The sequence below is a fragment of the Theropithecus gelada genome, chromosome 19 (genome assembly GCF_003255815.1).
Source record: "Theropithecus gelada isolate Dixy chromosome 19, Tgel_1.0, whole genome shotgun sequence".
Lineage (NCBI taxonomy): Eukaryota > Metazoa > Chordata > Mammalia > Primates > Cercopithecidae > Theropithecus > Theropithecus gelada.
This window is the reverse complement of record NC_037687.1, coordinates 12,264,077-12,286,338: the sequence shown is the minus strand read 5'-3', so window position 1 is coordinate 12,286,338 and position 22,262 is coordinate 12,264,077. Positions and strand designations below refer to the sequence as shown.

Sequence of the window (22,262 nt, the reverse complement as noted above, 5' to 3'; positions counted from 1 at the left end):
TGGGGCTCTGCCTGCGCCTGCTTGGGGTTGGGGGACTGTGGGCCTTCGTGGGAGTGACTGGGAGAGATAGCAAGTCTGGGCTGGGGGGTGCGTGTCAGCTGTTGCTGTGTGTTTATTTGAAGAGGGAGATTCCTGGGCATCATGGTCACCTGGGTCTATGGTGTCACTTGTGTGATGTGTGATGTGTGTGGTGTGTAGATTACGACTCAAATCCTGGCCATTTGAAAGGGTAACTGCTCAGGCTATCCCATGAGTGCTGGGGACGGCAAGGGGGATGGCGTGTTCTCCGTCTGGGGCTCTAGGGTCTGTGTGTGCTGCTGTGGCTGTGACCCTGGGGTCAGGCCGGGGAGGGAGGCTGGGTCAGGTGTGTACCTGGCCCTTGCAAGCCCAAAGTCCCTCTGGTCTCCCATCTCAGCCGGGCTCAGCCATGCCCTGAGAATTATTCACTTCATGTTTATTGAGGTCCCCTGGTTTGCCCAGGCCACAGGGTGGCATTGTCCTGGGTTCATAGGATGGCACAGGGCTTCTTCTCCTTGAAGGGGTTCATGGCGGCTGGGATGCCTACAAGGAAGGGGTTGCTCTTGGCCTGCTCTGTGCAGAACTGCAGCAGATCGGTGGCCATCTTGGACACCTGCAGACCAACTGGGTCAGTCAGATCAGACACGGGCATGTACCTGTCCCCTGGCCCATGTGTTTCCACCTCTTCCCACTCTGCACTGGCCCCGACCCTCACCTTCACTCGGTCGATGCCCACCTTCATCCGGAGCTGCTCCACTGCCTGGCAGGCCTGCCCAGTGTCACCACTGATGGTCACCTTGCTGGACATCTGGGGAAAGTGGGCAGGGCTGTGGGCAGCAGGCCCAACCTCAGTCCCCTAGGGGGAGCCTAGGGCTGCCCGAGGGTTCCCGCACCTCCTCCTATGTTCCTTGGGGACTGCATGAGGGTGGCTGCTCCTGGACCTGTGAGGCCCATGCACCTCGGCTAAGCCACCTCTGGCTGCCTGGTCCTCTGGCGGCCACCCTGCTCTGGCTCCCTCCCCAGTCCGGCCTGTCCTCTCCAAACCTCTTTTCTCCTTCTGCTACCCCTGCAGAGACTTTGAAGCCAGGACTCTCATGGAGTGAAATGTCACCAGCTGCAGCAGCAGCAGCTGCCTCGGCTGAGGGGGGTCCCTGTCCTAGGAGGGCCTGTGGCTGCCCTGGTGTCATGTGTCACCTGGGTCCCTGTGGGCTGGGTGCCTTGGCTCGGGGAGCGAGGAGGCCCTGGCCTCCCCTTGACCTGCTGGATCTCCTGCTAACTGTTCCCAACACATCTGCTTTGTCAGACTCTGCCATCTCCGACATGCAGCCTTGCCTCTCCTGCTCTCACCACTGCTCAGGCCCAAATCTCCAATACCTTCATTCTCTTTTTCTTTCTTTTTTTTTTTTGAGAGTCTTGCTCTGTTACCCAGGCTGGAGTGCAGTGGTGCGATCTCAGCTCACTTTCAACCTCCATCTCCCGGGCTCAAGTGATTCTCCTGCCTCAGCCTCCTGAGTAGCTGGGATTACAGGCGTATGCCAGCCACCACACCTGGCTAATTTTTTTTTTTTTTTTTTTTTGAGATGGTGTTTCGCTCGTTGCCCTGGCTAGAGTACAATGGCGCGATTTCGGCTCACCGCAACCTCCGCCTTCTGGGTTCAAGTGATTCTCCTGCCTCAGCCTCTCGAGTAGCTGGGATTACAGGCATGTGCCACCATGCTCAGCTAATTTTTAGCAGTTTTAGTAGAGATGAGGTTTCACCATGTTGGTCAGGCTGGTCTTGAACTCCCGACCTCAGGTGATCTGCTTGCCTTGGCCTCCCAAAGTGCTGGGATTACAGGTGTGAGCCACTGCGTCCAGCCACACTTGGCTAATTTTTGTATTTTAGTAGAGATGGGGTTTCACCATGTTGGCCAGGCTGGTCTCGAACTCCTGACATCAAGTGATCCATCTGCTTTGGCCTCCCAAAGTGCTGGGATTACAGGTGTGAGCCATCATGCCTGGCCTTTTTTTTTTAAAGCCCAGGTTCTCACTCTGTCCAGGCTGGAGTGCAATGGTACAATCATAGCTCACTGTAACTTCAAACTCCTGGGCTCAAGTGATCCTCTCACCTCAGCCTCCTGATTAGCTAGAATTATAGGCGTGAGCCACCATGCCCTGCTAATTTATGTTTTTAACTTTTTGTAGAGATGGTTCTTACTATGTTGCCCAGGCTGGTCTTGAACTCCTGACCTCAAACGATCCTTGGCCTTCCAAAGGAATTATAGGCATAAGCCACTGAGCCTTGCCCCACCTGAGATTCTAATATGTGCCCAGCACTGTGCAAAAAACCAAAATGAGCAATGAAACAAGACAAAACCCTGCCCTCATGGAGCTGCCTTTCTAGTCAGGCAGGGATGGACAGCAGAAAATGTACTCAGTGAAAGAGCATACATCTGAAAGAGAATATGAAAGAAGAATAAAATCAAGGTAAAGTGGGGAGGAGTGGTCAGGGCAGGCCTCTCAGAGGAGGTGACATTTTAACTTAGGCCCAAAGGAGAAGGAACTGAGAAATGGGGTGTTCTAGGCCGGGGGAACAGCAAGTACATGACTCCTTGGACAAAAAAGACCTTGGTGGGTTCCAGGAACAGCAAAGAGGTCCATGTAGCTGGATAGGAGAGAGGGAGGGAGGGCCAACATGGTGGGAGATGGAAGCAGGGAGGTTGAGAGGCGCCCTTTAAGGCCACTGTGAAAAGCTTGGATTTTACTCCCAGGGGGAAGCTACCATTAGGAGGTTTTAACCGTGACGTGTTTGATTTATGGTTAAGGAGCTGTGGCATGTGCCTGTAGTCCCAGCTACTGGGGAGACTGAAGTGGGAGGATGACTTGAGGCCAGGAGGTTGAAGCTGTGGTGAGGTGTGATTGTCCTGTTGCACTCTAGCCCTGGTGATAGAGTGAGACCCTGCATCAAAAAAAAAAACAAGGAAAAAAAAGCTCTCTGATCTTAGCTGTTAGGTGGGAGATGGATTGAAGAAGACCAAAGCCACCTTGTAGGCTATGAGGATAAAGAAAATACCTGGATTTCGGACCTACTTTATAGGTAGAGGTTGGCAGACATGCTGAGAAGGATGGATGTGGGGTGTGCAAAAAGGGGAGACAGCAAGCTCCACTCCTCATTTTTAATTTTTATTTATTTATTTATTTATTATTATTATTATTTTTTTTGAGACAGAGTCTCGCTTAGTCGCCCAGGCTGGAGTGCAGTGGCGCGATCTCGGCTCACTGCAAGCTCCGCCTCCCGGGTTCACGCCATTCTCCTGCCTCAGCCTCCCGAGTAGCTGGGACTACAGGCGCCCGCCGCCTCGCCCGGCTAATTTTTTGCATTTTTAGTAGAGACGGGGTTTCACCGTGTTAGCCAGGATGGTCTCGATCTCCTGACCTCGTGATCCGCCCGCCTCGGCCTCCCAAAGTGCTGGGATTACAGGCGTGAGCCACCGCGCCCGGCCAATTTTTATTTATTTTTGAGATGGAGTTTTGCTCTGTCGCCCAGACTAGAGTGCAGGGGCACCATCTTGACTCGCTGCAACCTCCACCTCCTGGGTTCAAGTGATTCTCCTGCCTCAGCCTCCTGAGTAGCTGGGATTACAGGTGTGTGCCACCACACCTGGCTAATTTTTGTATTTTTTAGTAGAGACGGGGTTTTACCATGTTGACCAGGCTGGTCTCTAACTCCTAACCTCAGGTGATCCGCCCGCCTTGGCCTCCCAAAGTGCTGGGATTACAGGTGTGAGCCACCGTGCCCAGCCCCAATCCCTATTTTTCAGTCTAGTGGATGAGTGAAGGGTGGGGCCATTTGCTGAGATGCAGAAAGACCAGGGATAGGTAGAGAGGGAACTGAGGGGGCAACTTTGAGATCCAAGTGAGGATGTCAAGGAGGATGTCTGGCTCCTCCAACAAGGTAGGCTCATTCCAGCCTCAGGGCTTTTGCTGTTCTGTCTACCCACGTGCAGGGAATGGCCTCCCTGCATCTTCACATATGGAGATTTTCTCAGCCTTCTGGCTTTGGCTCAAATCTCACCTCCTTGGTGTTCTTCACCCATCACTCCAACTAAAATACCCAACTCCTCCACCTAAAGACTCAAATCATCCTGTTTAAATCCTGATTGCGCTGGGCGCGGTGGCTCACACCTGTAATCCTAGCACTTTGGGAGGCCGAGGCAGGTGGATCACCTGATGTCAGGAGTTCGAGACCAGCCTGACCAACATAGTGAAACCCTGTCTCTACTAAAAATACAAGAATTAGCCGGGCGTGATGGTGCATGCCTGTAATCCCAGCTACCTGGGAGGCTGAGGCAAGAGAATCACTTGAAAAACCGGGAGGCAGAGGTTACAGTGAGTTGAGATCGTGCCATTGCACTCCAGCCTGGGCAACGAGAGTGAAACTCCGCCTCAAAAAAAAAAATAAAAAAGCTGATTGTACTCACCATTGTTAGCTTTCTATCTTCCCAATCAGATTGTGAGCTCCAGTAGGGCAGGGTCCACATCTTGGTCTTGTTCACCACTAAATCCTTAGTGCCTAACACAGAGTCCACCATAGAGAATAGACTGCATGAATTGTAGAGTGAGTGAATAATCCTGTTGACCGTATGCACTGTTAGGAGGGTGCGTTTGAGGTGCAGACGACATTGAGGGTCTCACAGTCTTGCTGGTGGGAAAGAGACGGCAGCCCTGGGTCCCAGAAGAGGCCACTGACCCAGTGGAAGTTCCGGGAAGGCTTCCCAGAGGAGGTGGAGGTGATAGCTGCAGCTATAAAGGAAGAACAAAACGTTATGCAGCATGTGAAGGCTTTGGAGACTTGTGAGGGCACGAACTGGGCTCACTATCCCATTAGACAAAAGTGGCTGAGGAAGGCTGGAACTGTATCTAACACTGCCTGGTGATGGAAATCCTGTCCATGGGTGACGCTTGAGAAGCAATCCTCATAAGAAAAATTACCTGGGGACGGTGGTACACACCTATAGTCCCAGCTTGTCGGGATGCTGGGGTGGAAAGATGACCTGAGTTCGGGAGTCGGAGGTTGCAGTGGGCCGAGATCGCGTCACAGCACTCCAGCCTGGCGACAGAGTGAGACCCTATCAAAAAACAGCAGGCCGGGCGCGGTGGCTCAAGCCTGTAATCCCAGCACTTTGGGAGGCCAAGGCGGGCGGATCACGAGTTCAGGAGATCAAGACCAGCCTGGCTAACACGGTGAAACCCCATCTCTACTAAAAATACAAAAAATTAGCCAGGCGTGGTGGCGTGCGCCTGTAGTACCAGTTACTCGGGAGGCTGAGGCAGGAGAATGGTGTGAACCCGGGAGGCAGAGGTTGCAGTGAGCCGACGTCGTGCCACTGCGCTCCAGCCTGGGTGACAGCGCAAGACTATCTCAAAAACAAACAAACAAACAAAAACAAAAACAGGCCGGGCGCGGTGGCTCAAGCCTGTAATCCCAGCACTTTGGGAGGCCGAGATGGGTGGATCATGAGGTCAGGAGATCCAGACCATCCTGGCTAACACGGTGAAACCCCGTCTCTACTAAAAAACACAAAAAACTAGCCGGGCGAGGTGGCGGGCGCCTGTAGTCTCAGCTACTTGGGAGGCTGAGGCAGGAGAATGGCGTGAACCCAGGAGGCGGAGCTTGCAGTGAGCTGAGATCCGGCCACTGCACTCCAGCCTGGGTGACAGAGCAAGACTCCGTCTCAAAAAAAAAAAAAAAAAAGGTAACAACAACAAAACCAGCGTCTCCTCCCAAGGGGACAGAAGAGAAATGAATGGGCGAGCGCCGGCAAAGCGGTGGGTCTCCAGCAGGCGGCATTAAAATCTTGGCTGGGGGCAGTGGCTCACGCCTGTAATCCCAGCACTTTGGAAGGCCGAGGCTGACGGATCACGTGAGGTCAGAACCAGCCTTGTCAACATGGTGAAATGCCGTCTCTACTGAAAATACAAAAATTAGCCAGGCGTGGTGGTGGGTGCCTATAATCCCAGCAACTCGGGAGGCTGAGGCAGGAGAATCGCTTGAACTAGGGGAGCAGGATTTGCCGTGAGCCGAGATTGCAACACTGCACTCCAGCCTGCGCAACAAGAGCATAACTCTGTCTCAAAAATAAATTAAATAAATAATACAAATAAAAAAGAATCTTCATGCGAAGTCGGGAACACATGAAAAGGCGTAAAGGCCTGGCGCGGTGGCTCACGCCTGTAATCCCAGCACTTTGGGAGGCCGAGGCGGGCGGATCACCTGAGGTCGGAAGTTCGAGACCAGTCTGACCAACAAAGAGAAACCCTGTCTCTACTAAAAATACAAAATTAGCCGCGCGTGGTGGTGTATGCCTGTAGTCCCAGCTACTTGGGAGGCTGAGGAAGGAGAATCGCTTGAACCCGGAAGGTGGAGGTTGCAGTGAGCTGAGATCGCGCAATTGCACTCCAGCCTGGGCGACAAGAGTGAAACCCTGTATCGAATGAAAGAAGAAAGGAAGGAAGGAAGGAGGACGGGAGGGAGGGAGGGAGAGAGGGAAAAGGAAAGAAAGGAAGGAAAGAAAAGGAAGGAAAGAAAAGGAAGGAAAGAAAAGGAAGGAAGGAAGGAAAGAAAGAAGAAAGAAAGAAAGAAAAGAAAGGAAGAAAGAAAGAAGAAAGAAAGAAAGAAAGAAAGAAAGAAAGAAAGAAAGAAAGAAAGAAAGAAAAAAGAGAAAAGAAAGAAAAAAGAGGCCGGGCGCGGTGGCTCAAGCCTGTAATCCCAGCACTTTGGGAGGCCGAGATGGGCGGATCACGAGGTCAGGAGTTCGAGACCATCCTGGCTAACACGGTGAAACCCCGTCTCTACTGAAAAATACGAAAAACTAGCCGGGCGAGGTGGCAGGCGCCTGTAGTCCNAAAGAAAGAAAGAAAGAAAGAAAGAAAGAAAGAAAGAAAGAAAGAAAGAAAGAAAGAAAAAAGAGAAAAGAAAGAAAAAAGAAAAAGACAAGACCTAAAGGCTCCTCGCGGCTTCCGTATTACGGAACACATGCGCAAAGATGGCGGCGACCAGGTTTACAGGGCCTAAAAATGGTCACGTGATAAATCAACTTCCGGTCTTTCTTCCAAAAACGCTTTCCCTACTTCCTGTGCTCCTGCGAGACGCGCGCGTCGGGGATTAACGCGTTTCTGGGCCGCCGTAAGCCCGGCTAGGGGCCGCTCTGACTCGAGAGCTGGCTACAGGCGCATGGAAGGTTCCCCGGAACGGGAGGCGCCAGCGGCGGCGCTGGCCGCCGTGCTAAAGCACAGCTCGACGTTGCCGCCCGAAAGCACCCAGGTTCGGGGCTACGACTTCAACCGCGGTGTGGATTACCGCGCGCTGCTGAAAGCCTTCGGCACCACCGGCTTCCAGGCCACCAACTTCGGGCGCGCTGTACAGCAAGTCAATGCCATGGTGAGGACGGGGGCGGGACTTCTAGGGACGCGGAGGGGCGTGGCTTGTAGAACCAGTGCGGTACTAGATGGGGGCAGGGCTTCCAGTGGAGGGGATGTGTCTTTTATTTGAGCGGCCCAATAGTTGGAGGAAGGTGGGACATATTCTGGGCGGGAGTTTCTGTCCTGGGAAGGGGATTTTGCACTGTAGTAGTTACAGGGTAGTACGGTAGCCCGAGGAGGCAAGGACTGATTCTCGGTGTGGGAGCGGGTTCCAGGTAAATTTAAAGCTTTCTGGAATGGGCTGAGCCTGAGGCTATACAAGTTAAGGGAGGATTTGGGAGGAGGAGCGTAAGTCTGGACGGTGATTGAATTTAGATTTGCTTTTCCCAGCGGGGAAGGGACCGGATCTGAAAGGAGATGCTCTCTGATTCCTAAAAAGGTGGGGGCTGGCTGGGCGCGGTGGCTTATGCCTGTAATCCCAGCATTTTGGGAAGCCGAGGCGGGTGGATCACTAGATCAGGAGTTCGAGACCAGCCTGGCCAACATGGTGAAACCCTGTCTCTACTAAAATTCAAAAAATTAGCCGGGCATGGTGATGCGCGCCTGTAGTCCCAGCTACTCCGGAGGCTGAGGCAGGAGAATCGCTTCAACCCGGAAGGTGGAGGTTGCAGCGAGATCGCGCCACTGCAATCCAGTCTGGTGACAGAGCCATACTCTGTCTCAAAAAAAAAAAAAAAAAATACGTCCGGGCACGGTGGCTCACTCCTGTAATCTCAGCATTTTGGGAGGCTGAGGCGGGCGGATCACCTGAGGTTGGGAGTTCGAGACCAGCCTGACCAACATGGAGAAACCCCGTCTCTACTAAAAAGACAAAATTAGCCGGGCGTGGTGGTGCATGCCTGTAATCTCAGCTACTTGGGAGGCTGAGGCAGGAGAATTGCTTGAACCTGAGAGACGGAGGTTGCGGTGAGCCAAAATTGCGCCATTGCACTCTAGCATGGGCAACAAGAGTGAAACTCTGTCTAAAAAAAAAGGGTGGGGGCAAATCCTTAACGCGTGTCCTGAGATCTGGTCTGGGAAGGGGCAGAGTTTGCACAGGAGATGTACCTTGGTCCCCTGTAGAACTGGTCCTGTATCCCTGACTGTGCAGGGCCTGGGGTGAAATCTGTTTCTGGAGCCCACCTGGAGTCCTGGGTCTGGGATTTAACGCCAGTGCTTAACTCGACTTGGCTCTTACTCTCAGATCGAGAAGAAGCTGGAACCACTGTCACAGGATGAAGACCAGCATGCAGACCTGACCCAGAGCCGCCGCCCACTTACCGGCTGCACCATTTTCCTGGGATATACATCCAACCTCATCAGTTCAGGCATCCGTGAGACCATTCGCTACCTTGTGCAGCACAACATGGTGGGGACCTGGTGGGGCCGTGGCCTTGGCCTCTGGGTCAATGGGCGATGCAGTTATTGATCGTTTAAGTGAGATGGGGAGATAGGGGTCTGTTATAAGCAGAGGAACAGAATCGAGTTTTGTTTTGTAGCAGAGCTCCCTGGTAGGAGTCACTGGACAAGGATGAGGTTAGAAGTCCTGCCCAGAATGAGGGCCGGGGCTTCCTTCTTGGGCCAACTTCACTGCCCTGTGGCTGCAGGTGGATGTATTGGTGACCACAGCTGGCGGCGTGGAGGAGGACCTTATCAAGTGCCTGGCGCCCACATACTTGGGCGAGTTTAGCCTCAGGGGGAAGGAGCTCCGGGAGAACGGAATCAATAGGTGAGAACCCTGAGTGGTGCTGGGCAGGGGAGCTGGACCAAGGGTCCTGGGGCCTGATGCCCACATGCTTCCTGTCCTCAGGATCGGAAACCTGCTGGTGCCCAATGACAATTACTGCAAGTTTGAGGACTGGCTGATGCCCATTCTGGACCAGATGGTGCTGGAGCAGAACACAGAGGTGGGGCTGGGGCAACCTGGAGGGGCCAGTCCAGTGGGAGTCAGGGGAGGCATGGCCTGAAGCTCACATCTTCTCCTAGGGTGTAAAGTGGACGCCTTCTAAGATGATCGCCCGGCTGGGCAAGGAGATCAACAACCCAGAGTCCGTGTATTACTGGGCCCAGAAGGTGAGGACCTAAGCGGGGGCAAAGTAGCCAGACTTTGACATGTGTTACTTCATCTTTCCAGCCACCTGGGGATTCACCACTGTTATTCTCAGCATCCTCACGCTTAGATGAGGAGACTCAAACACAGATAGGCATGGTAAATTTTTTTTTTTTTTTTTTTTTTTTGAGACAGGATCTGGCTCTGTCACCTAGGCTGGAGTGCAGTGATGTGATCACAGCTCACTGCAGCCTCAACCTCCTGGGGCCAAGCAGTCCTCCCACCTCAGCCTCTCGAGTAGCTGGGACCACAGGCACATGCCACCATGACCAGCTAATTTTAAAATTGTTTTGTAGAGATGGGGCGGGGGGGCTCCGTATGTTGCCCAGGCTGGTCTTGAACTCCTAGCCTCAGGCAATCCTCCCACTTTGGCCTCCCAAAGTGCTGGGATTAGAGGCATGAGCCACTGTGCCTGGCCAGGCTAGGTAATTTTGTCCCAAGTCACACAGATAACTAGTGGGGCCTCAGCATCCTTATGCTCCTCCCAGACTATCTCTGGAACAGTAGGGGCAGCACTTAGCGACTCCCCTGGGGCCTGGCTCTGGGTCCCACACTCCCAGAGGCTATAAAATAAGAGATAGCCACTCCCTTTAATTAGAGAATCAGAATCTGGAAAAAAAGAAAAAGGCTCCCTACCCTTTTTTTTTTTTTTTGAGATGGAGTCTCGCTGTGTTGCCCAGGCTGGAGTGCAGTGGCGATCTTGGCTCTCTGCAAGCTCCACCTCCTGGGTTTATGCCATTCTCCTGCCTCAGTCTCCCAAGTAGCTGGGACTACGGGCGTCCGCCGACACACCCAGCTAATCTTTTGTATTTTCAGTAGAGACGGCGTTTGACTGTGTTAGCCAGGCTGGTCTCGATCTCCTGACCTCGTGATCCGCCCACCTCGGCCTACCTCGGCCTCCCAAAGTGCTGGGATTAAAGGCGTGAGCCACTGTGCCCAGCCCTTTTTTTTTTTTTTTTTTGAGACAGTCTTACTCTGTCACCCGGGCTGGAGTGCAATGGTATGATTTCAGCTCACTGCAACCTCTGCCTCCCAGGTTAAAGTGATTCTCCCGCCTCAGCCTACTGAGTAGCTGGGATTACATGCGCCCACCATCATGCCCAGCTAATTTTTGTATTTTTGTAGAGATGGGGGTTCACCATGTTGGCCAGGCTGGTGTTGAACTCCTGACCTCAAGTGATCCGCCCGCGTTGGCCTCCCAAAGTACTGGGATTACAGATGTGAGCCACCACACCCAGCCTACCTATTCTTTCTTTTTTACGAGACAGGGTCTCACTCTGTTGCCCAGGCAGGAGTGCAATGGCACAATAATGACTCACTGCTGTCTTGAGCTTCTGGGCTCAATCGATTCTCCTGCCTCAGCCTGCTGAGTAGCTGGGACTACAGGTGCTTGCCACCATGCCTGGCTAATTTTTTTTGTAGAGATGGGGACTCACCATGTTGTACAAGCTGGCTCTTTTTTTTTTTTTAAACAGAATTTCACTCTTGTTGGCCAGGCTGGAGTTCAATGGTGCGATCTTGGCTCACAGCAACCTCTACCTCCTGGGTTCAAGCATTTCTCCTGCTTCAGCCTCCCAAGTTCCCAAGTAGCTGGGATTACAGGCATGTGCCACCACGCCTGGCTAATTTTGCATTTTTTGTAGAGACGAGGTTTCTCCATGTTGGTCAGGCTGGTCTAGAGCTCCCAACCTCAGGCAATCCACCCGCCTCGGCCTCCCAAAGTGCTGGGATTATAGGCGCAAGCCATCGCGCCCGGCCACAAGCTGGCTCTTTAGAAAAGAGACAGAGGGCCGGGCACAGTGGCTCATGCTTGTAATCCCAGTACTTTGGGAGGCCGAAGTGGTGGATCACCTGAAGTCAGGAGTTCAAGACCAGCCCGGCCAACATGGTGAAACCCCATCTTTACTAAGAAAAAAAAAAAAAAAGCAAAATTAGCTGAGTGTGGTGGCACATGCCTGTAATCCTAGCTACTCCAGAGGCTGAAGCAGGGGAATCACTGGAACCCAGGAGGCAGAGGTTGCAGTGAGTCAAGATTGTGCTATTGCACTTCAGCCAGGGCAACAAGTGAAACTCCATCTCAGGAAAAAAAAGAGAAACAGCTCAGCAAGCTAAGAATAGGCTGGTTCTTTACGTGCTGGGTACTATCCTAAGTATTTTCTGTGGGTTTTCTCATATAGGCCTCATCTGTGAGAGGTGTTACTGTGACGCTTATTTTATAATTGAGGAAACAGTCCTAGATAAATTAGGCACCCCGCCCACAGTCAGAGAGTGATGCAGCCGGCATGGGGACAAGGCTCTGAGCTCCAGCCACTGTCCTGTTATGTTCTCTGCAGAACCACATCCCTGTGTTTAGTCCCGCACTTACAGACGGCTCGCTGGGCGACATGATCTTCTTCCATTCCTACAAGAACCCGGGCCTGGTCCTGGACATCGTTGAGGGTGAGGCGCTGGGGCCACAGAGGAGACGGGAAGGAGGGCCGGCTAAGTCCAAGGCCTGACTTAGACCCTCTTTCCCCAGACCTGAGGCTCATCAACACGCAGGCCATCTTTGCCAAGGGCACTGGGATGATCATTCTGGGCGGGGGCGTGGTCAAGCACCACATCGCCAATGCCAACCTCATGGTGAGTGGGGGTGGTGCTTCGGCCCACTGTGCAGACGTGCTGTGTGCTAGGCCTATGCCATGCGCTGGGGAGACAGCATGAACTAGACAAACCAGGATCCCTGCTCCCCTGGGACTGATGTTCTAGTAGGGGAGATAGCAAACAAGTGACATCTATGTCGGGGCAGTCATTGCTATGGAGAATACTAGATGATGGGATAAGAGAAAGGGGTTCTGTCTAACAGGGGGTTTTGGAAGGAGGCTTCTGGAAGTATGAGCTGGGAGCAGGGGTTTGGGGAGGCATCTCCCAGGAGCCATGTGGTTGTCTCCCGTGCCAGGAGTTGCAGCTGCTGTGGTAGGATTGAGCTTCTGGATTGCAAAGTTCCCAGGAGAGGGAACAGCCAGTGCAAAGGCTCTGGGGTGCCTGAAGTAATCCAGGAACAGCTGGGAACCTGGTGAGGGAAAGTGGAGTGGTGAGGGCCAGGAGGTGATGCAGCGAGGTGCCACAGGCAGTCTGCTGGGTCCTGTGGGCTGAGGCACGGCTTTGGTCTTTGCCCTGAGGGAGGTGGGAGAGGACTTGACTCGGGTTCCCATGCTCCCCCTGGTGGCCATGTGGTGAACAGATGGTGGCGGGTGAGTAAAAACTCCAGTCCAGGACGGTGGTGACCATGCACGGATCAGGATGGGCACCGTGGAGGCGGAAGGTGGTTGGATTTGGAGGGCTTCTGAGGATACAGTTGCTGGCAGCTCTTGCCTTGCCGATGGGGCAGGGTTGTTGACACCTGGCTGCTGGGTCTGGGGAAACACGGGCCGTTGTTGCCCAGCAGCTCTAGTGACCCCAGACATTGACATGGGCCCTGTCTGGGAGCGAGGGTCTGCAAAGGGCTTCCTTCATCTGGGACACACCTCTCAGCCTGTTTGGCTATGGTGTCCTCCCTCTGTGTCTGTCTCCTGTGACTGGCTAACTGGGCCCGCCGTGCCCCTCCTCTCCCCACAGCGGAACGGGGCCGACTATGCTGTCTACATCAACACAGCCCAGGAGTTTGATGGCTCCGACTCGGGTGCCCGACCAGACGAGGCTGTCTCCTGGGGCAAGATCCGGGTGGATGCACAGCCCGTCAAGGTAAGGGCTGACTGGGCACAGGGTCTTTGGGACCTTGGGCATGGGACCCATGGCTTACCCAGGTTCCCCCCTACCCAGGTGTATGCCGACGCTTCCCTGGTCTTCCCCCTGCTCGTGGCTGAAACCTTTGCCCAGAAGATAGATGCCTTCATGCATGAGAAGAACGAGGACTGAGCAGCTGCTGTCCCAAGGTCTTACCCCCTCCTCTATTTATTAATTTGCAGACCCAGCCCCTCCCCTACTTTTTGGTCAGCCACGTCTCTAGAATAAAATGGTCTCTGCAGTCCTTCCGCATCTGTGTCTCGGTCCGTGGTCCTGTTGGTGGGTCCCCTGGCTTCAGCCTGCTCCATCCTCTGCCTCATAGGTCTCTTCCCGCCAGCACTGGACGCTGCCCCCCATGGCGGTCAGCAGGCAGGGCTCCGTGGGGTGGTAGGCCAGCGACTGCACCACGCCACGACCCACAGACAGGGCCAGAGCCAGGGCACCCTGTGGAGCAAGGGGTAGAGAGTGGTTATTTGTGGCTGGGCTGTCCCCTCGTTCCTGAGGTCGCTGGGCACCCCCCATCTCAGTCCTGCCTGAAGCTCTCAGTCACCTCTCGCCTGACCTTCAGCCACCTGCCTCTAATTGCCTCCTGGACACTGCAAAATGAACCTACCCCAGACTGAGACCCACAGTAGCTCTGTCCTACCAGGTGTTCAGGCTGCATGTCTTGGGAGCCTCTTTTATTGACTTTTCATTTTTTAAAATAACAGAGATGGGGTCTTACCATGTTGACCAGGCTGGTCTGGAACTCCTGGCCTCAAGGGATCCTCCTGCCTTGGCCTCCCAAAGTGCTGGGATTACAGGTGTGAGCCACCGCGCCTGGCTTTGGGAGCCTTTTTCTTTTCTTTTTTTTTTTGAGACAGTCTCGCTCTGTTGACAGGCTGGAGTGCAGTGGTGCGATCTCGGCTCACTGCAACCTCCAACTCCCTGGTTCAAGGGGTTCTCCTGCCTCAGCCTCCCGAGTAGCTGGGATTACAGGCACACACAACCATGCCCAGCTAATTTTTGTATTTTTAGTACAGACGGGGTTTCACCATGTTGGCCAGGATGATCTTTATCTCCTGACCTCATGGATCCACCCCCCTCGGCCTCCCAAAGTGCTGGGATGACAGGCGTGAGTCACTGCTCCTGGCCGGGAGTCTTTTTCTTGTACCACACGTTCCTCTATCAGTCATTCCTCTTGGCTCTGCTTCTAGACTGTGTCCAGAAACCGCTGATTTTCTGCCACTACCATGCTTGGAGCATGCCTTGCTCGCAGCTTGCGTGTTCCCTGCCACAAGCTGGGCTCCATCCTGTCCACTTGGCAGCACCCATGATCCCCACTTCCCCTGGTCACCATAAACGCAAACAGTTCCTCAAGCAAGCCATGGTTCCTCTTTCCACCTTGAAAATGTCCCTTGATGTGTCTGCCCTCCAATGCAACTTCTGTTCTACTGGGCCCACAAGAAATAGGTGGAACATTCTTGCTATCTTAGTTCCTAAAGCAAGAGCTTGTCTGCCAAGTCCAGGGGCCTCCAGTTCCCTCCATCCTCTTACGGGCCTTAGTTCCCCTGGCCAAGCCCAGCGCTGATGTCTCCTTGGCCAAGATTCCCCCAGTTCTGACCCCACTACACCAGGATGGTCTATTTCAGGCCTAACTCCCCACCAGGCTGGAACATGTCAAGGACAGGGCTCAGGGCTTGAAAACATACACAGGGATGCTCAGATGTAGCTCCAGTTTCTTGAATGACTACAGCCCTGTCTCACCCAGGGTTAGACATGGCCGTCGGCTCCCCCTTGCCCAGGGGTCAGTGCTAGTTGCTCGGCCTGGCATCTGTGGCCCAGCCTAACCTGGATCTTGCCGCAGCCGCCGCCACCCTGAAGCCTTTGTTTCCTGACTGACGCATGCGCTGGCCACACCTCTACACAACATATGCTGTTCCCTTTGCCTGGAATGCCCTTCCTGCCTCACCTTCTCATCTAGCCCAAGCTGGGCACGGTGGCTCAGGCCTGTAATCTCAGCACTCTGGGAGGCCGAGGCGGGTGGATCACTTGAGGTCAGGAGTTTGAGACCAGCCTGGCCAACATGGTGAAACCCTGTCTGTACTAAAAATACAAAAGTTAGCCAGGTGTGGTGGTGGGGGCCTGTAATCCCAGCTACTCGGGAGGCTGAGACATGAGAATCACCTGAACCCTGGGGGGCAGAGGTTGCAGTAAGCTGAGATGGCGCCACCACATTCCAGCCTGGGCAACAGCATGAGACTCCATCTCAAAAAAAGGAAAAAGGGCCAGGCGTGGTGGCTCAGGCCTGTAATCCCAGCACTTTGGAAGGCTGAGGTGGGCGGATCATGAGGTCAGGAGTTCAAGACCAGCCTGACCAACATGGTGAAACCCTGTCTCTACTAAAAATACACAAATTAGCTGGGCATGGTGGCATGCACCTACAATCCCAACTACTCAGAAGGCTGAGGCAGAAGAATCGCTTGAATTTGGGAGGCGGAGTTTATAGTGAGCCAAGATCGGGCCACCGCACTCTAGCCTGGGCAACAGAGCAAGACTTGTCTCAGAAAAAAGAAGATCCTAGCCTTCAGGTATGAAGTAGGGCTGGGGGCACCTCACCTCCACCAGGTCCCAGAAGAACACCTTCCCGTCCTCAGAGCAGCTGACCACATGTGTGTCACGCTCGCTTAGGCAGCAGTCCAGCTTGTACTCCTGGTTCTTATGGCCCTTGTACCTAAGGGTGGACAGGATCGGGGGGCTTGGTCCTCTCCAGAGGTGGGAGAGGAGGGAAGAGATCCCCACCACCACAAGGACTCACTCGCCTAGCAGCTCCCCTGTGTCTTTGTCCAGGAGCCGCAATGTGGAGTCCAGGCTGGACACCAGGGTGCACTGCCCGTCCCGGCTGAAGCAGGTGCAGGTGATGGGGCCTTGGGGGAGGGACGGATAGGTGAGTGAGGCTGGGGTGCCCCTGGCTGGCCCCCCATCTTCCCTGCCTGTCTCACATCTCCGGCCACACTCACTGCCCACGTAGTCTGAGAAGAGCTGGCCCATCCTTAGGTCATAGCGTCTCATGCGGCCGTCCACGGAGCTGCGGGAGAGGGTAGATCCAGCGGGAGCCTTGAGTAGGCTCCATGGCTCCAGGCAGCCCTGTGCCTTCCCAGCCGGCTGGGCCTGCTCTTCCAGTGCACAGGAGTGGAATTCTGAAGCTCTGGCCTTGAGACTCAGGCCCAGGGCCAGTCAGGTCCTACTGCATCGTTTCCAAGACCCATACCCCTTTTCCAAACCCTTGGCGACCTTCCGATTCTCCCTTTTCTTTTTTTTTTTTTTTTTTTTTGAGAGTTTTGCTCTTGTTGCCCAGGCTGGAGTGCAATGGCCTGATCTCAGCTCACTGCAACCTCTGCCTCCCAGGTTCAAACGATTCTCCTGCCTCAGCCTCCTGAGTAGATGGGATTACAGGCATGCGCCACCATGCCCTGCTAATTTTGTATTTTTAGTAGAGACAGGGTTTCTCCATGTTGGTCAGGCTGGTGTTGAACTCCCAACCTCAGGTGATCCGCCCGCCTTAGCCTCCCAAAGTGCTGGGATTACAGGCATGAGCCACCCCACCTGGCCCAATTCCCCCTTCTGTATTCTCCAGCTCCTCCTCCTCAGTACTCAGTCCCACCACTTTCCCCACTACCCAGCACCACCATCTAGACTGCTCTGGTCTCCCTGCACCCCCACAGCCACCAGAGGGAGCACTTTTCAAAGTACAGTTGATCCATGAACAACATGGTTTGAACTGAAGGAGTCCACTTATTTTTTTTTTTTTTTTTTTTGAGACGGAGTCTTGCTCTGTCACCCAGGCTGGAGTGCAGTGGCCGGATCTCAGCTCACTGCAAGCTCCGCCTCCCGGGTGCATGCCATTCTCCTGGCTCAGCCTCCCGAGTAGCTGGGACTACAGGCACCCGCCACCTCGCCCGGCTAGTTTTTTGTATTTTTTAGTAGAGACGGGGTTTCACCGTGTTAGCCAGGATGGTCTCGATCTCCTGACCTCGTGATCCGCCCGTCTCGGCCTCCCAAAGTGCTGGGATTACAGGCTTGAGCCACCGCGCCCGGCCAGGAGTCCACTTATATGTGGATTTTCTTCTGCCTCTATCAGCCCTGAGACACCAAGACCAACCCCTCCTCCTCCTCCTCCTCTGCCTTCTCAATGTGAAGATCTTTATGATGATCTCTTCACTTCCACTTAATGAATAGAAAATATATTATTTCCGCCGGGCGCGGTGGCTCACGCCTGTAATTCCAGCACTTTAGGAGGCCGAGGCAGGCGGATCACAAGGTCAAGAGATGGAGACCCTCCTGGCCAACATGGTGAAACCCCGTCTCTACTAAAAATACAAAAATTAGCCAGGCGTGGTGGCGTATGCCTGTAGTCCCAGCTACTCAGGAGGCTGAGGCAGGAGAATTGCCTGAACCCCGGAGTTGGAGGTTGCAGTGAGCCAAGATCACGTCGCTGTACTCCAGCCTGGCGACAGAGACTCTATCTTAAAAAAAAAAAAAAAAAAAAAAAAAAAAAAAATTTCCTTATGATTATTTTTTTAAATTTATTTTGTTTATTTATTTTTGAGACGAAGTCTCGCTCTGATGCCCAGGCTGGAGTGTAGCGGTGCAATCTTGGCTCACTGCAAGCTCTGCCTCCTGGGTTCACGCCATTCTCCTGCCTCAGCATCCCGAGTAGCTGGGACTACAGGCACCTGCCACTACGCCCAGCTAATTTTTTGAATTTTTAGTAGAGACAGGGTTTCAGCGTGTTAGCCAGAATGGTCTCGATCTCCTGACCTCAGGATCCACCTGCCTCAGCCTCCCAAAGTGTTGGTATTACAGGCGTGAGCCACCGCACCCAGTCTATTTTTATTTAATTTTTTAAATCGTTTCATTTTATCTTTTTTTTTTTTTTTTGAGACGGAGTCTCACTCTGTTGCCCAGGCTGGAGTGCAGTGGCACAATCTCGGCTCATTGCAACCTCCAACTCCCGGGTTCAGGTGATTCTCCTGCCTCAGCCTCCCAAGTAGCTGGGATTACAGGCTCCCATCACCACACCCGGCTAATTTTTTTATTTTTAGTAGAGACGGGATTTCACTATGTTGGCCAGGCTGGTCTCAAACTCCTGACCTCAAGTGATCTGCCCTCCTCGGCCTCCAAAAGTGCTGGGATTATAGGTGTGAGCCACCATGCCCGGCTTGATTATTATTTTATTTTTTAGACAGTCTCACTTTCACCCAGCATGGAGTGCAGTGGTCCCTCAAACTCTTGGGCTCAAGTGATCCTTCCACCTCAGCCTCCCAAGTAGCTGAGACTACAGCTGTGTGCCACTGTGCCCAGCTGAGAGTAGGTTTTAATCTGAGCATGGGGGCAGCTATGATTCCCACTAGCACCTCGGCTGAGACCAGGTCCTGGCTCCACTCACCCTGCCAGGACCTCGTGGTCTGACACCTTCACACTGGACACGCCATCTCTGGCCTCATCCAGTGTCTGCACTGGCTCAGGCCTCCGTGAGCGGCAATCCCAACAGCGGATACTGGAATCAATAGAGCCTGTGAGGCCAGCATGATGGTGAGGTCAGGTTTGGAGGGGAAGGGCAGCATCCTGGACCCCCCTGCGTAGGTCCCAGACTCACCGGACAGGATAACTGTGGCCTCTTCATTAAACTGCACCGTGTTCACCTTCTGAGAAAGTTATTGCCACTCAGAGGAGGCTGGACTTTGGAGGACTGGGATAAAGGCAGGGTTCCCAGTGTCGGTTAAAGCAAGGGCAAAGGTTAGAAGGGGAGGTGAAAGGTTTTGGGGGAACAGCAAGGACAGGGGTTGGTGACTGCCTAGCGTGGCATGCGGAGCGGGGGATCGTCATCTGGGGAAGGGATCCTTACGGTGTAATGGGGGTGGCCTCATCACCACCTATGCGCTAATACGGGTCCCCTCCGCTCGTATGAGGGTCTCCAGGCTTTCACTCACCCCTGCATGGCCCCGGAATTTGCGCACGACCTGTCCTGATGCCACATCCCACAGAACCACCGCCTTGTCCCCGCCGCCGGAGCAGAGACTGCTGTTGTCAAAGGAGCTGGAGTACAGGAGGAGGAAGATCAGCATCGACCTCGGATCCCAGCCTCAGCGCTCCCATCCCAGCCTGGCCCCCGGCTCACCCGGCCGCATCCAGCACCTCGTAGCCGTGGCCGCTGTACGTCCGCAGCAGCGTCCCCCGAAGCGGGTTCCATAGCTTCAGGGTCTTGTCACTGCCGCACGTCAGGCAGTAATTGCCATCCACTGGGGAACACCAGGCGGGGGTTACTGGGCCGCCGACCTCAGGAGGCGGGAGGAGGACCCAGAATGAAGACTAACGCGCTCACCATTAAATCGTACGGCTCGCACCGCCCCTTGCCCGCAGTCCAGCGTCTTCAACCGTTTCTGCGGCAGCTCCGGAGGCCGCGGCTTTGGCTCAGGGAAAGCCATGGTCCCAGGACCCCTTCCTCGCCGCCTTAAATCGGTCTGTATGGAAGATTCCGCGCCTTCGAAACCCACGCTTGGGTGTAACCTTATTATTGTTCTTCCTGACCTACTTCCTGTTTATCACTTCCGGGTTCATCATTTTGGCATTTGGGTGCTCTTGTTGGAACTATTGAAGCCCGATTTCAGGTTCTTTTCCCAATTTCCCCTTTGCAAGGAAGACTTCTGGATTCTCCTAAATTTCCGTTCTCTGGGTAGGAGGAGTCCAAGCCTCTGTCATGAGGAACGGAAATGTGAGGGCCTCGGGTGTTACTCTAAAATCCGCCCTCAGCTGGCACGCCGGAAGCTGCAATTTCTGCAGCGGAAGAGGCGTGACCTGGCCTTCGACTCGCTATGTCTACTAACAATATGTCGGACCCACGGAGGCCGAACAAAGTGCTTAGGTGAGGACGCCAGCGTCGTGGCCACGGGTTCGGGTTGGGGGTGTGGATCGGGGCCCTGGGAAGCGTCTGTCTATCCCGGGGACAGGACCTGAGCGCCCCTGACCCTCGAGCCTGTCGCAGGTACAAGCCCCCGCCCAGCGAATGTAACCCGGCCTTGGACGACCCGACGCCGGACTACATGAACCTGCTGGGCATGATCTTCAGCATGTGCGGCCTCATGCTTAAGGTGGGCGGGATTGAGCTTCTATGGGTGTAGTTGGACCTGAGAACGAGGCCCGGGGGCGGGTTTGGAATGAAGCCGGGCGTCTTGTCATTGCTGATGAGGCAGGACCTGAGATCGGCCGGGAGTGGGGCTGGGATGACGCTGGGCCAAGAAAGCCCCAGTCTTTGGTGAAGTCAAGAATTCGGGTCAGGGCGGGGATGTGGCAGATTGGTCTGCGGGTGGGGCCAGGCTTTGAAGCAACTTGGAGGGGACTCGTGGAAAGGGGCAGGGTCTTAAGCATGTGGGATGTCAGAGTCTTGGCCCTGAGAGACGCAGTCCAGGCAGTAGGACTAGAAACCATGTATCTGGAGTATGCCATGAGCAGGTGGGACTGAGGAGTTCCCGGGGGCAAGGTCCCAGCTGCATCAGATGGAATCAGTGGGCATGAACTGGTGTCTGGAAAGGTGGCTTCGGGACTCATTGTTGTGCCTTTCACTGACCTGCCCACCCACCTACCTTTCCCCAGCTGAAGTGGTGTGCTTGGGTCGCTGTCTACTGCTCCTTCATCAGCTTTGCCAACTCTCGGAGCTCAGAGGACACGAAGCAAATGATGAGTAGCTTCATGTGAGACTTGGCCTAGAGAACGAGTGACTCTTGAGTAAGGGGTGGGGGGACTCCAGCCTGCCCATCCTGGACTGACACCTCTCTCCTGTCTCAGGCTGTCCATCTCTGCCGTGGTGATGTCCTATCTGCAGAATCCTCAGCCCATGACGCCCCCGTGGTGATATCAGCCTAGAAAGGTCACATTTTGGACCCTGTTTATCCACTAGGCCTGGGCTTTGGCTGCTCAACCTGCTGCCCTCAGCTGCCATCCTGGACTTCCCTGAATGAGGCCGTCTCAGTGCCTCCAGCTGGATGGAGGGAACCTGGCCCTTTCCTAGGGAACACACTAGGCCTACCCCCTCCTGCCTCCTTTCCCCTGCCTGCTGCTGGGGGAGATGCTGTCCATGTTCTAAGGGTATTCATTTGCTTTCTTGTTGTCGCCTGTTAATAATAAAGTTTTTCACTCTGGCTGTCAGCCTCTTCTGTTCATTGGGGCGTTCCTTCTAGCTGGGGGGAAGGGCTCTAGCTCCATAGGCCTGGCGTGGAGCCCCAGTCTGGAGACTTCTGGCTGTTCACTTGCTTACTTCATAAACTTTGTGTCTTAAGTCAGGTGCTAGGAACAAGACAGTGACTTCTGCCCTCTGGCAACTCACCAGATGGCCCTGATGACCTAGATAATCTGGGCTTTGGTTTCCTTTTTTTTTTTCTTTTTTTCTTAAAAAGAGATATGCCATGCAGGCTGAGTGCAGTGGCACAATCTCTGGTTACTGCACCCTCAAACTCCTGGGCTTAAGCAATCTTCCCATCTCAGCCTCCCACATAACTGGGAGCACACATGCGTGCTACCATGCCCAGTTATTTTTGTTTTTTTGAGACAGAGTTTCACTCTTGTTGCCCAGGCTGGCGTGCAATGGCATGATCTTGATCTCAGCTCACTGCAACCTCCGCCTCCCAGGTTCAAGTCTCCTGCCTCAGTCTCCCAAGTAGCTGGGATTACAGGCATGTGCCAATACAGCTAATTTTTGTATTTTTGCATTTTGTGTAAAATTACAAATTCTGTGTTTTCAAACCCGTCTCTACAAAACAACCCATGTTGCCCAGGCTGCTCTCAAACACCGGGGCCCAAGCGATCCACCAGCCTGGGCCTCCCAAAGTGCTGGAATTGCAGGCTTGAGCCACTGCCCCTGGCCTGGGCTTTGTTTTCTATCAGAGAATGAACT

At 54.0% G+C, this 22,262-nt stretch overlaps 4 protein-coding genes across 6 annotated transcripts; 2 read left to right on the top strand and 2 right to left on the bottom strand.

The window, feature by feature from the left end:
• Nucleotides 1-505: 505 nt before the first annotated feature.
• GNG14 (G protein subunit gamma 14) lies at nt 506-826 on the bottom strand. Its single transcript, XM_025367305.1, is given in 3 exon segments — nt 506-624; nt 627-712; nt 714-826. Coding segments are annotated over 3 exon segments (318 nt in total).
• Nucleotides 827-7,108: 6,282 nt separating this feature from the next.
• On the top strand, nt 7,109-13,582 carry DHPS (deoxyhypusine synthase). 3 transcript variants are annotated; one of them, XM_025366459.1, is made up of 9 exons: nt 7,109-7,438; nt 8,663-8,827; nt 9,066-9,187; nt 9,269-9,365; nt 9,445-9,531; nt 11,902-12,007; nt 12,087-12,190; nt 13,166-13,291; nt 13,370-13,582. In XM_025366459.1, exons 1-9 carry the CDS (start codon nt 7,232-7,234, stop codon nt 13,463-13,465), a joined length of 1,110 nt encoding a protein of 369 aa, XP_025222244.1. In that variant the 5' UTR covers nt 7,109-7,231; the 3' UTR covers nt 13,466-13,582. The 3 variants fall into 3 exon arrangements, with proteins under 3 accessions (XP_025222244.1, XP_025222246.1, XP_025222245.1); XM_025366460.1 differs by lacking the exon at nt 7,109-7,438 and adding an exon at nt 7,794-7,966; XM_025366461.1 differs by lacking the exon at nt 12,087-12,190 and having other exon boundaries at nt 13,203-13,291.
• WDR83 (WD repeat domain 83) lies at nt 13,471-21,076 on the bottom strand. The gene is made up of 10 exons (XM_025366462.1): nt 20,956-21,076; nt 19,698-19,836; nt 19,494-19,614; nt 19,306-19,411; nt 18,972-19,020; nt 18,762-18,888; nt 16,333-16,400; nt 16,131-16,239; nt 15,932-16,046; nt 13,471-13,777 (listed from the first exon to the last, which is right to left on the bottom strand). Exons 2-10 carry the CDS (start codon nt 19,798-19,800, stop codon nt 13,628-13,630), a joined length of 948 nt encoding a protein of 315 aa, XP_025222247.1. The 5' UTR covers nt 19,801-19,836; nt 20,956-21,076; the 3' UTR covers nt 13,471-13,627.
• On the top strand, nt 19,832-21,512 carry WDR83OS (WD repeat domain 83 opposite strand). The gene is made up of 4 exons (XM_025366463.1): nt 19,832-20,237; nt 20,358-20,463; nt 20,966-21,063; nt 21,158-21,512. The coding sequence occupies exons 1-4, from the start codon at nt 20,188-20,190 to the stop codon at nt 21,222-21,224; spliced, it is 321 nt and encodes a 106-aa protein (XP_025222248.1). The 5' UTR covers nt 19,832-20,187; the 3' UTR covers nt 21,225-21,512.
• The last annotated feature ends 750 nt before the right edge of the window (nt 21,513-22,262 follow it).

What these genes read in the sequence shown, in the direction of transcription:
- DHPS (XM_025366459.1), top strand. Translation starts at nt 7,232, where the DNA reads ATGGAAGGTTCCCCGGAACGGGAGGCGCCAGCGGCGGCGCTGGCCGCC. An exon ending in TGCTGGAGCAGAACACAGAG is followed by an intron (nt 9,366 to 9,444) that starts GTGGGGCTGGGG and finishes ATCTTCTCCTAG; the next exon opens with GGTGTAAAGTGGACGCCTTC. An exon ending in TGTATTACTGGGCCCAGAAG is followed by an intron (nt 9,532 to 11,901) that starts GTGAGGACCTAA and finishes TGTTCTCTGCAG; the next exon opens with AACCACATCCCTGTGTTTAG.
- WDR83 (XM_025366462.1), bottom strand. Translation starts at nt 19,800, where the DNA reads ATGGCTTTCCCTGAGCCAAAGCCGCGGCCTCCGGAGCTGCCGCAGAAA. An exon ending in GCGAGCCGTACGATTTAATG is followed by an intron (nt 19,615 to 19,697) that starts GTGAGCGCGTTA and finishes GGTGTTCCCCAG; the next exon opens with TGGATGGCAATTACTGCCTG. An exon ending in GAGGTGCTGGATGCGGCCGG is followed by an intron (nt 19,412 to 19,493) that starts GTGAGCCGGGGG and finishes CCTGTACTCCAG; the next exon opens with CTCCTTTGACAACAGCAGTC.
- WDR83OS (XM_025366463.1), top strand. Translation starts at nt 20,188, where the DNA reads ATGTCTACTAACAATATGTCGGACCCACGGAGGCCGAACAAAGTGCTT. An exon ending in AGGCCGAACAAAGTGCTTAG is followed by an intron (nt 20,238 to 20,357) that starts GTGAGGACGCCA and finishes AGCCTGTCGCAG; the next exon opens with GTACAAGCCCCCGCCCAGCG. An exon ending in CAAATGATGAGTAGCTTCAT is followed by an intron (nt 21,064 to 21,157) that starts GTGAGACTTGGC and finishes CTCCTGTCTCAG; the next exon opens with GCTGTCCATCTCTGCCGTGG.